The 10,997-nt window shown below is 38.9% G+C and overlaps 1 protein-coding gene and 1 non-coding gene across 2 annotated transcripts; one reads left to right on the plus strand and one right to left on the minus strand.

The window, feature by feature from the left end:
* Positions 1-249: 249 nt before the first annotated feature.
* Positions 250-1,991, minus strand: LOC122666953 (heavy metal-associated isoprenylated plant protein 35-like). The gene is made up of 3 exons (XM_043863086.1): positions 1,588-1,991; positions 1,359-1,443; positions 250-1,240 (listed from the first exon to the last, which is right to left on the minus strand). Exons 1-3 carry the CDS (start codon positions 1,603-1,605, stop codon positions 507-509), a joined length of 837 nt encoding a protein of 278 aa, XP_043719021.1. The 5' UTR covers positions 1,606-1,991; the 3' UTR covers positions 250-506.
* A 5,270-nt stretch (positions 1,992-7,261) lies between these two features.
* On the plus strand, positions 7,262-7,335 carry TRNAT-AGU. The gene has a single exon. It is a non-coding gene; the product is annotated as a tRNA-Thr (tRNA).
* Positions 7,336-10,997: the final 3,662 nt, after the last annotated feature.

Here is a 10,997-nt window from a genome sequence, read left to right on the forward strand (position 1 = left end):
TTAAAAATAGAGAAAAGGTTGTGCACGCCGCCAGGGTGCTCAGCATGTGTCATCCTCTCTTCTCCCCCTTTGGAAAAGACCCCCTTGCCCTCCTGTGTCCAGCTCTATGATTGGTGTTTGCTATTAACTTGTTGAAAGCTGGCGGCATACCCAACCCTCTCCCTTAGAAGTAAGGACAGATCACCAGAAAACAGAAGGTGGTAGAATGAAGTTACAGAATAATGTACCTTTATAGGATTCTCTTGGAAAAAATGAGCACCAGGCAGGATATCTAACCTTCTTATAGTGGAATGCAGGATCAATTCTTCCTGCATTTACAATCTAAGAATCTCATTCTTCTTTCAACATTATCACAAGCTTATCAAAAAAGGTTACCTTTAGAAATTAGATCCATCAATACTATGAATTACTTCACAAATAATCTTCCATTAGTTTTCTGCAAGGACTCTCTTTAGAAGGGCAAAAGAAAGAAAGCCTTTTTCATACGAGCCTCTCTTTCTATCCCTCTAGACTATTCTACAAGCATTTGGATTCTCATCACTAAACATTGAAGTGATGTTGTTCCCACCACTGTTACTACGGGTATGATAATCTTCACTGTAGTGCTCCGTCCGACTGTAATGGGTGGTGTGTTGAGGTGACTGAAAGTACTCATTTTCAGAAATGGAAGAGGATGGTTTATATGTGTTGTAGCTGTGAGTTTCAGAAATGGAAGGGAATGGTTTATAGGTGTTGTAGCTGTGAGTGAGATAAACGGGTGGCTCAGGTCGGAAATCGTGTCCAGTAGGATAGTTGTTCCAATGCCCACCATTGCTGTAGCCATAGCCATAGTCAGGTGGAAGGTGATGTATTACATGGATATTTTCGATGTCTTTCAGACCATGGTTGTGAACTTGCTGGGGCACAGCAGTATCAGCAGCTACGGGTGATGGTGTCGTCTGATCAGGTGCCGGATTTTCAGGTGGTGGTGGGTCTTTGGGTGGCTCTGCCGGTGGAGCTGTTTCAGTGGGTGGGGATTCTGCAGGTGGAGATTTTGCAGCATCAGGGGCTGGTTGTCCACCACCTTCAGGTGGTGCTGGTTCTGATGGTTGAGCTGGGGTCTCAGTACTTGTTTCTCTGTGGGCACAGATGGTGGCAATCTTTCTTGTCTTCTTGATAGCTTTGACAATCTTTTCTGGATCTGCCCAGCCAACTACTGTCAGTTTTTGCTGGGGGAAATCAATATAGACATCATATATCCCTGTGGAGAAGAATTAGATACAAATCATAAAAATGTTAACTTGGAACAACAACAGGAGAAGAGAACAAAATAGCATAAGAAAAGAGTATGTAGAGATGTGCATTGTTCAGATACTCACCGTTTATGCCGTGCAACGCCTTTTTGATCTTCTGTACACACCCATTACAGTCCATACGGACTTGTATCTCAGTAATTCGAGGCTTCTGCATTTTTAGAACCCCAATTAATGATTTAGTACCTCTGTGATATATGCATATAGAAATGAACCAGAGTGTATGAAAACAGTGTAGTATTGAGATGCAGTTAACAAATTGTTTATGATTAGTACTATCAAAAGATCGACTTACCTCCAACTCAGGAACCATGGTTGAGGATGAGAAATGGAGGGAGAAAGAAGAGAAGAAGATGGTGGTTACTTGTATGGAATTTTGGAAGGATGGAAGTGCGCAAAGAATCGCTTCTGGGTTTTCATTTGTAAATGGAAGATGGGAATATTTGAAAGGTTAAAGATGTGGGTCATGCAAGGAATCTTCTTCAAACAAAAAAATTAACACATGCACACCCCAGAAAGAGAGAGAGAGAAAGAGGGGTTAGAGGAAAAGTAATTTTGGTTGGACAAAGGGAATTTGCTTTGGAATGGATGGCCATCTATAATTGAGATGAAGTGTATGTGTATGCATGAGATTATAAGATATCCAAAGCCGACCAGAAAAAAGAATAAGGAAGGGAAATAAAGTGGCAAGCATTATCATACCAGATCGATCAGAAGTCAAAAAAGAAAAAACACGAAGTAGCTGTTGATGGAAAGATATCATTCTCAAGGTATCCCTTCTTTACAAGTAACAGATCATTAACTTGAAAAGAGTGATTTTTTTTTTCCTTTCCTCTGATGCGATGCCTAAGATAGATTTGTTTAAGAAGGTTTCAAATAGAAACTGCGTTTGGTGTATGTTTTTGTCAATAGAAAAGTAAAGGTTGATATGATGGAGCTTGGAATATTCCATTTCTAAGCTGATGTAACTGGCAGCAATTGGGTGAGAGTACAATTTGGATCCTCTGCTGCCGGTGGCCGGCATGCAGCCTCACTCAGACAGGAGGGAAATGACCACCCTACCCCACCCGTGAGAGTAAGACATTGATCGAAACTGTGCGGCTGTGCCCATTCGTTGTTGTTGTTGTTCGCCTAATTCGGTTCTGAAAGTTTGAGCTTTGTTGGATGATTGTAACCATCCCAAGCTTTTTACACTTGCATTTGAACCTGTTTTGTTCTGCTTTAACCCTTAAAAAACAAAAAGTAGAGATTATCACGACAAGCAAAAGCAGAAAAGATCCATCCATTAATATACTCTATTCATATCCATATAATGCGATTTCATTAGGAGAATGGCTGCAGTTGACCTCCCATCATTCACAAGAGACAGGGAGAAGGGTTGGATTTGATTTTGGTATAACTTTCACTGTATGGTTATTGATAATGAGAAGGGGAGAGGGGGGGGCAAGGGTTTTCTGAGCCACCAAGGTACCTTTAATTCTTTATTCCTTTTTTGGGAAAAAGAATGCTACCCACCCGGTCATGTGATGTGGCATGTACCTCCACCCAGACACAGCCGGACACAAAATGATCGTCCTGTCCCCATGGAAAGGTAGGGGTGTACTGGTCATTTTGCACCTAGCTGTATCTGGGCACAGGTACATGCCACAACACAACCAGGTGGCGCTCTTTCTCTCTTCATTTTTTATAGGAGAGAGAAAAAAAGGATTTAAAATTTCTGTCAGTAAGCATAGGCTACGCCATTGGCCCAAATATATGTCTCATTAAAGAAAGGGAAAATGTTTTTTGTGGGGGGCAGAGGCCACGCCCACACAGTGGGGGGTGAAATGACCACCTTGACCCCCTCCCCCCATGAAAGGCAGAAATACTGCCCCGAGATGCCAGCGTGTGTGTTCTCATTGACTGTTGTACGCACATGGCCCCTACGCTCCCCCACAGAGAACAATCTCCCTAAGAATTAGGAGAAAGTGTTTTTCAAGATGCCAACATGGAAGGGATCTCCTACGTCACAACAATGGTAGCACGGAGAATGGCATAATCCACAAAGGGTCCACATGGTTAGGGAAGAAGTCTAGAAGAGAAAAAGTAAAAATGGAAATATGCTCTCTGAGCCTAAGCATACACTACGCCTTCTCAAATGTATTACAATAATAATTTTTTAAAGGTGATAAACAATGATTAAAAATATAAATGTGAGAAGATGTAGAGACGTAGAGTATCCTACCAGCTTAGAGAACCCTCTCCCAAATAAATAAATAAATATATATATATATATATATATATATATATATATATATATATATATATATATATATATATATATATATATATATATATATATATATATATATATATATAAAATAAAAACCTCTGTGAGGGTGATAGTACTCTACCATAGTGGGGAACTTCTTCTAAAAATTCTTACTGTTTTGCCATTTTGACAAAAAAAAAAATATAGGGTAAGAGATCACTATCTGATCGTGTAGTGTCCGTGCTAGCATAGAGGACGATAAAAGTGCATTTAGGAGCATTTGACTTAATAAAATTTTTTATTTCACCGGGGCTGAATGATAATTTTGCACCGGTCCTATTTCTAGACATTAGAATCACGTGACCGATTAACATTCTTTTTTCCAAAAATATATAAACTGATAAAGTAGCAACACATGGATGTTTATCTGCCTACCTTGCCTTGCTACCAACCTGTACGGCTGTGCAGCAGCTGTAGCCCCAAAAAGGTCATGAACTTTATGGGGATGGGTATTTCGCCTGTCCCATCCAGACCCACATTTACCTAAATCCACCTGTTTGGTAATGCGGAATTAGGACGGTTTGTTTTCAATCTACATGCGTGTTTTTTTTTCTCAAAGAAAGAAAGAAAAATGGACAAAATGTGGTCCAAACCCAAACCACGAATCCGAGAAAAAGAGATGGCAAATGATGTGACGCGGATGTCTATATACTCCTGTGTGCAAAAAAATCCTTTGTAGTGCATCAATCTTGTGGTGCAGTGCAGTTGGGGCTTGAGAGTTTAATACATGGAAGATGTGACATTCAATGGTATCGAACTGGAGAAGAAAGAAAAATAAACCTGGTTCAATCAAATTTGCATCATTGGATGAATTATCTTCCAAGTGTCGAGCCCTCAAGCCCAAATTGTGTTGCACCACAAGATCGATGTACTGCAGAAAATTTTAATCCTTCAATTATCGCAATTAGGCATGAGGATTGAGGAACAATCCATTAGGGCCCGTTTGGTGACACTCCATTTTCTTGAGTTTGCGAGAGCAATAAAGCGTGGGAAGCAAATTTGCTTAAATGATCAGAGAACTTGTTCTTAACAAAAACCAACAAATTTGCTTAAAGATTGATATGTAATCTTAATTTCTTATAAGGTGAGCATTTTCTTTAATAATGAATAGGCTTTGAGGCCTCACGCATGCGAAATATTTTTGTGACATAGAGGTTGACATGACAGAGATCCAGATAAAAAATCTTTCCGGAGGGGAGAGGGATCTTTGGTCTGGGTTCATCCACTTGTACAATGATCTTCGCCTTATCAGCATCATTGCCTTGCATTTTACTGTATTGCACTTTACAAATAATGTTAATGCAAACACCAAGAAACACGAAGAAAAAACAAAACAGAGCAAAGGTGACACAGAGATTTAACGTGGTTCAGACACCAATGTGATGGGCTACATCCATGGACGAATCTGAAGAGATTCACTATGTAATAGAAGAAAATACAATGGAGATCTATCAAGAACACCAAAAGTTACAACAAGAATTTTTTTTTCAAAACCCTAACACAAAAACCCCCAAAACTCACTTTTTCTGTTTTGCTTACATAACAAGATACTAGAAACTCAGTAATGCTCCTCCAAGTTGGATTGATACATTTGGTCAGGTCATATACCGTACCGCAGGGCGAAGCTCCCACACCCCAAAACCATAACAAAAATATCTCTTTCAAGTTACCACAAAAAAATGTTAGAGCAGGGCAAAGTTCAAAACAGGTACAAGAATTCGAGACACACATAACAAATAATACCCGTAGAGTACTCCTCATTTTTCTTACTCACCAAAAAATTGTTTGTTGGTATGCATTCTCGGAACAGATTCTCAGTCTAGAACTCTGAAATCCGATTCTTTTCTATTTTATTGCTTCATAATATGTTCTAGACTTAGAATCTAGTTTGAGAATACAAACCAAACACAGTCTAATGGAATTTTATGTCGGGTTCGTGCAATCTAGATATCTTTGATATGCAAATTAAGGGATAGATAGGCCTAAGGTCTCCTATTCACATGTGAAATTTCAGCTCAAATGGAGTCAACCAATTGCAAAGTAAACTTATTAAAAAAATCCCAAACTATGGAAAGAATGCATGCCAATACTTCAGAGGTTATATGATTGAATTGATCGAAGTCTGAAATTTGACATGTGATCAATCTTGCGACTGTAAACAGCTCAACTACAAAATGGAAATGCAAGTGTTTGGTCCATTAAGGAATTCAACATATCTGTATCTTATTAAATATCTACCTAATTTACATGCTACCACTCCATATCCTAATCCGATTAATAACGAAATATCAAATTATTAATCGGATATATGTGTTGAACAAGACCTAAATCCCTTAACATTTTACAATTTAACTCAAATTAAATCTTAAATCTTCACTTTCCCTGCATATCATTACAACTTGACAACTTAAGTACTAAAATGTTCATGCTAATAAAATTAACATGATAGTGAACGTACTAGCAATTAAAAATAAGCTAGAAATCTAAGATTCTACATTAAATTTTTTATTAGGGGAAGGTATTGGTACACGGTAGATTTCGTGCATCAATGCATTGAATAGGAGGTGGGGGGCTTTATGGTCATTTTTTATGGGCATTTATGCCTATTTGACGGTACTTCATACAGGCCGTGTATATGCACGACCGTGTATCAAAACTTCTGCCTTTTTATTATTACAAGTCGAAGATAGCACAAAAACAAGTTCCAACATCCAACTTCTAAATTTGATACATTATTTGTTGAATCATATGTGATATTATATGAATAAATATTATGGAAGAGGGATGGGTATGCTAGCGGTATACCGTAAGCTATCATCCTATGTGTCTATCTCTCTCTCTCTCTCTAGCTCTCTCTAGCTCTCTCTCTTCCTCCCTTTGAAATGACTCTCATACCCCCTCAAAGGGTGGAAGAGAGAGATAAGACACATAGAATGCTAGCTTACTGTATACCGCTAGCATGTCCAGCCTTTTCCCAAATATTATATATAAGGAGAAAAGTTCTTTATGGGGGGAATGTTACCGCCCACAACCAGACACAAAGTGGGGGCAAAAATGACCTCCCCACCCCCTTGAAAGATGGAAATTCCACCCCCAACGATACTAATTCGTGCACTCTCATGCAGGGGCCTCGCTCCCCCCACAGAGAACGTGGGCCCTATATATAAATATGGGGAAAAGCACGCTACTTGATTGCGTGGCTCCTGCGCCTAGACATAGAAGCGTACGAACCCATGGAAAGATGGAAATGCTGCCCAGGACAATGCTTGAGCACGTGATCCCATTGACCAACGTGCGTGTAAACTCTAGAAGCCCAGGAAGCGATCTCTTTCCCTATAAATATATATACCCCCACCCACTCTCTTTCATTTCTGTGAGCAACCCTAAGGCCAGTTTTATAATGCAGACCATGCCCTTCCTCTCTTGGTCTTTGTTCTGTTTACATCCATTATGCACCATTTCACTAAATGCATTCAAAAAGTCTTGCAATTATCAAACCACCTGAAATTACTTAAAACTCAATAGTATTAATGTCGATTGGGTGATCAATTAAGGTCTCTTTCAACTGTTTTGATTTCTAGTTCTATTCTGCCCAGATTTTCTAAAAAGATTTTAAAAATGAATAAATTATAATTTTGGTTCCATATTTTTCCACTCAGCTTTCATAGCTCAGTTGGTTAGAGCACCCGTTTAGTAAGCGGGAGGTCTTGAGTTCAACTCTCAATGAAAGCACCTCTAATAATACAACAAAATTCAAGATGAGCTAATTGAATTTTTTGAAGTTTTTCCCTTGTAGATAGACCAACCATGAGAACTTTCCATAAAAGAAGTTTTGACGGTTGAGATGTACATGGAGTTTCCAGATCCTGCTCCATAGTTTGCCATAATGGTTAGAATTATTGCATAGCTAGCCAGCTGATGAGAGGGGTATTCCAAGAGCTTCCCCAAAGAAGGTCGCTTACCTTTTGATAGACGGTTGTGGGGAGTAGTAGATGGAATGTAGTGTGGGATGTTAGGGATCCAAGGGTCGGGTCCAAATTAATGTTGATTGAATCACCTGTACCAACATGCCAACAAATATGTTTAGGGATAATTGCACGGATACTATTCCAAGTCCAAGACCCAGGGTGGCGTGTGATATTGAGTTGAGGAAGGATTTGTTAGGGAAGTAATTGCCTCGAAGAACTTGAGCCCAAGTGGTGCCATCCTAATTTGATTAGGAGAGATTTGTTGTGGATTAAGTTGGGTCAAATTCCCAAACCCCCTGCCCATTTGGGTTGACAAACTTTTTGAACCATGAAATGAGACAAAATCTGCTTTTATTTTACACTTGCCCTCGAATCATTATCCCCTCCAATTCACTGTCCGCTCCAATTCCTTCAATTCCTTACATAGGGGGCAGAAATGATTATCCTATCCCCTGCCCGAACACACTGCCTAAGGTGGGGTCCACTCCCCCTATTAGAAGAATTGAAGGAATTGGAATGGACAGCGAATTGGAGGTGACATATTTTTCTTGCCCTCTCCATAAATTAGCACAGATTGAATCAAGTTCAGAGCATATAGTTTTGAGGAACAAAAAACAAGACATTTAATAGGACGATATGGAATTTAAAACTGATTTAATAAGCAATGTTCTCCCTGCTTGTGAGAGGAGACTGCTTTTCCAGTCCCCTGATCTATTCTTCACACGATGAATGAGGTTGTTCAATGTAATTTTCTTTGACCTCTGTGGGAATAGGAAGGTACCAAGGTATTTGGATTCATTGTCCATGTGAGAGATTCCAAGAGTGTGGCAAAGTGAATTTTGAAGAACCATTGGAGTATTGGCGCTGAAGAATATGCCACATTTGGAAAGATTGATTTGCTGTCCGGACAGGGCGTCAAATAAACTTAGAAATGCTTTAATGGTTTGAACATCTTTTATATTGGTTCGGCAAAAAAGAAGAATCATCTGCGAATAAAAGATGGGCGATTTCAAGAGCATTCCTAGCAAATTTGATACCTTTGAAAAGGTTAAGGCCTCTGTTCATTCCATAGCCATTATGAACAAATAGGGACTTGAGGGTAGCCTTGATGAATACCACGAGTTGGTTCCATGAAATCAAAGAATAAAAATCAGGTGTTGTTAAAGAATAAAAATCTGAAAATGACATGTAAGAAATTCCATTCAAGTCGATCATAGGCTTTGGACATATCCAATTTTAGAGCCAAGTAACATATTTTTCCGTTTTATTTTTTTTCTTGAAATAATGAAAAATCTATTGGGCTATAATGATATTATCAAACATTTGACGACCTTTGACAAAAACTGACTGAATAAGACATATAATGTCAGGTAAGAGGGGTTTGAGCCTATTAACCAAGATTTTTGTAAGGATCTTAAAAGAGACATTACAGAGGCTAATAGATCTGAAATCACATGACAAGAGGACTCTTTTTTTGGAATGAAGAGGTTGATTCCAAAGGGTAATGAGGTGGTGGAAGAAAAGAATTGAGTGACAAAATTTGAGATGTCCTTCCCAATGATATCCCAACACTGATGGTATATAATGGCTGAGATCCATTCCAGGAGCTTTATAGGCTCCTATGTTGAAAGTTGCAGCCTTTACTTCTTTAGGTGTACGACAACCTGAGAGTAGAGAATTGGATACTGGTGATATATTTGACTCAGAATAACACTCAATGAAAGAGGGGTCCTATTCATGAGCAGATCTTGGTGGAGAAAAAATAAAAAACAAATAGAAACATAAGAGAAACGATAGAAGAGAAAGTAGATATTTGGTTTTACTGACGAAGCCAGGCGTCCTAGCGCAATTGAGAGGTCGCCAATCCTCTCTCAAGATAAATTCAAGAATTAAATTAATAATTTTTCAGTACCCTTTCTACTTTTTCATTAATCAATAAATACACGGATAATCCTAACTATCAATTTCTACACTTGTACAATTTCTCCCTACAATTCATCTCACTAACCACAATCACAAATAACCATACCTAAGCAAGAACCGACACATAACATTCTATCCTCCTAAAGTTTGGTCTTGTCCTTAAGACCACTACATTACAAATAAAAATTAAACATAATTCCACCCGGATATCAAATCTTGTTGGGGTAATTCCCAAATTGCTTCTGTTGATTGCCAATGTTACTCCCACGTACTCGTCGGTCCAACGATGCTTGAAGAACTTGACGAAAATCCCATATAGATCTGAGACGGTCAATCTCTGAACAAATCCCTTCCAACCACTCTTGTTTTAAGCCGTTGAACAGAGGATGATATACCCGTATAGACCTGGGAAGGTCGATTTCCTCTGTCGTGCCTGGCTTTGATGCCATTTGCTATATACGCGGATCTTGGTGGAGAGAAAATAGAAAACAAATAGAAAAACAAGAGAAAAGATAGGAGAGAAAGTAGAGATTTGACTTTACAGACAAAGCCGGGCGTCCTAGCGCAATTGGGAGGCCGCCAATCCTCTCAAAATAAACTCAAGAATGAACTTAATAATTTTCCAGTTCCCTTTCTACTTCTTCATTCATCAATAAATACACGAATAATCCTAACTACCCACTTCCCCACTTCTACAATTTTTCCTTACAATTCATCTCACTTTTAATAACTGCATATAACAACTGACCACAATCCCGTACTTATGTATAACTAATAATAACTATCCACAATCACAAATAACCATACCTAAGCAAGAACCGACACATAACAAGTCCATGGATTGGGAAGTCGAGAAGACTTCACGAAAATGTAATGCCACATTGATCCCACTGGTGAAGTTTCAGTGCAAGTGCACCCAACCACTGCCTGTGTCACTCTATTTGGGTTTTCAATCACGAGAATTTTGAAGGAACAGTATTGCGACTACAGTGCATTTGTGTCCTTAGGCAATGTGATTATGGTTTTGGTTATCGGATTGGAATCAATTGTGTTGGTTGATCAATATCAATATCTTGGCTGATCTGGTATCGGTGTAATGGTACGGACCAAGGGTAAAAAGTTTTTAAAAAATACAATACCATACTGATACTCCAATCCATATCCGACCCTGAATCGATTTTCAGGGTGATTGATCCATGATCCTATACCGTGAACTTAAACCATGATCGTGACAGTTAAATAGAAGGTAAGAATAAATTCCAGGAGAAAAAACGCTGTCAAGTTATGTAGTGTACACTAGCGTTTTCCTATGTCTATCTCTCTCCTCCTAGGCCCCTATGAAATGACATATTTACCCTCTATTCTGGGAGAAGAGAGATAGACACAAGGAGGTGCTAACATATGCTACATAACCAGACAGGAAACTCAATCCCTAAAAATTTATTTGAAATTATTGTTAGATAATGGATTGGTTCCTTGCCAATTTGATAGCACCAGATTCAT

Source organism: Telopea speciosissima, chromosome 7, assembly GCF_018873765.1.
Source record: "Telopea speciosissima isolate NSW1024214 ecotype Mountain lineage chromosome 7, Tspe_v1, whole genome shotgun sequence".
NCBI lineage: Eukaryota > Viridiplantae > Streptophyta > Magnoliopsida > Proteales > Proteaceae > Telopea > Telopea speciosissima.

Coding starts and splice junctions, on each gene's coding strand:
- LOC122666953 (XM_043863086.1), bottom strand. Junction 1,241..1,358: donor GGCGTTGCACGGCATAAACG/GTGAGTATCTGA, acceptor TCTTCTCCACAG/GGATATATGATGTCTATATT.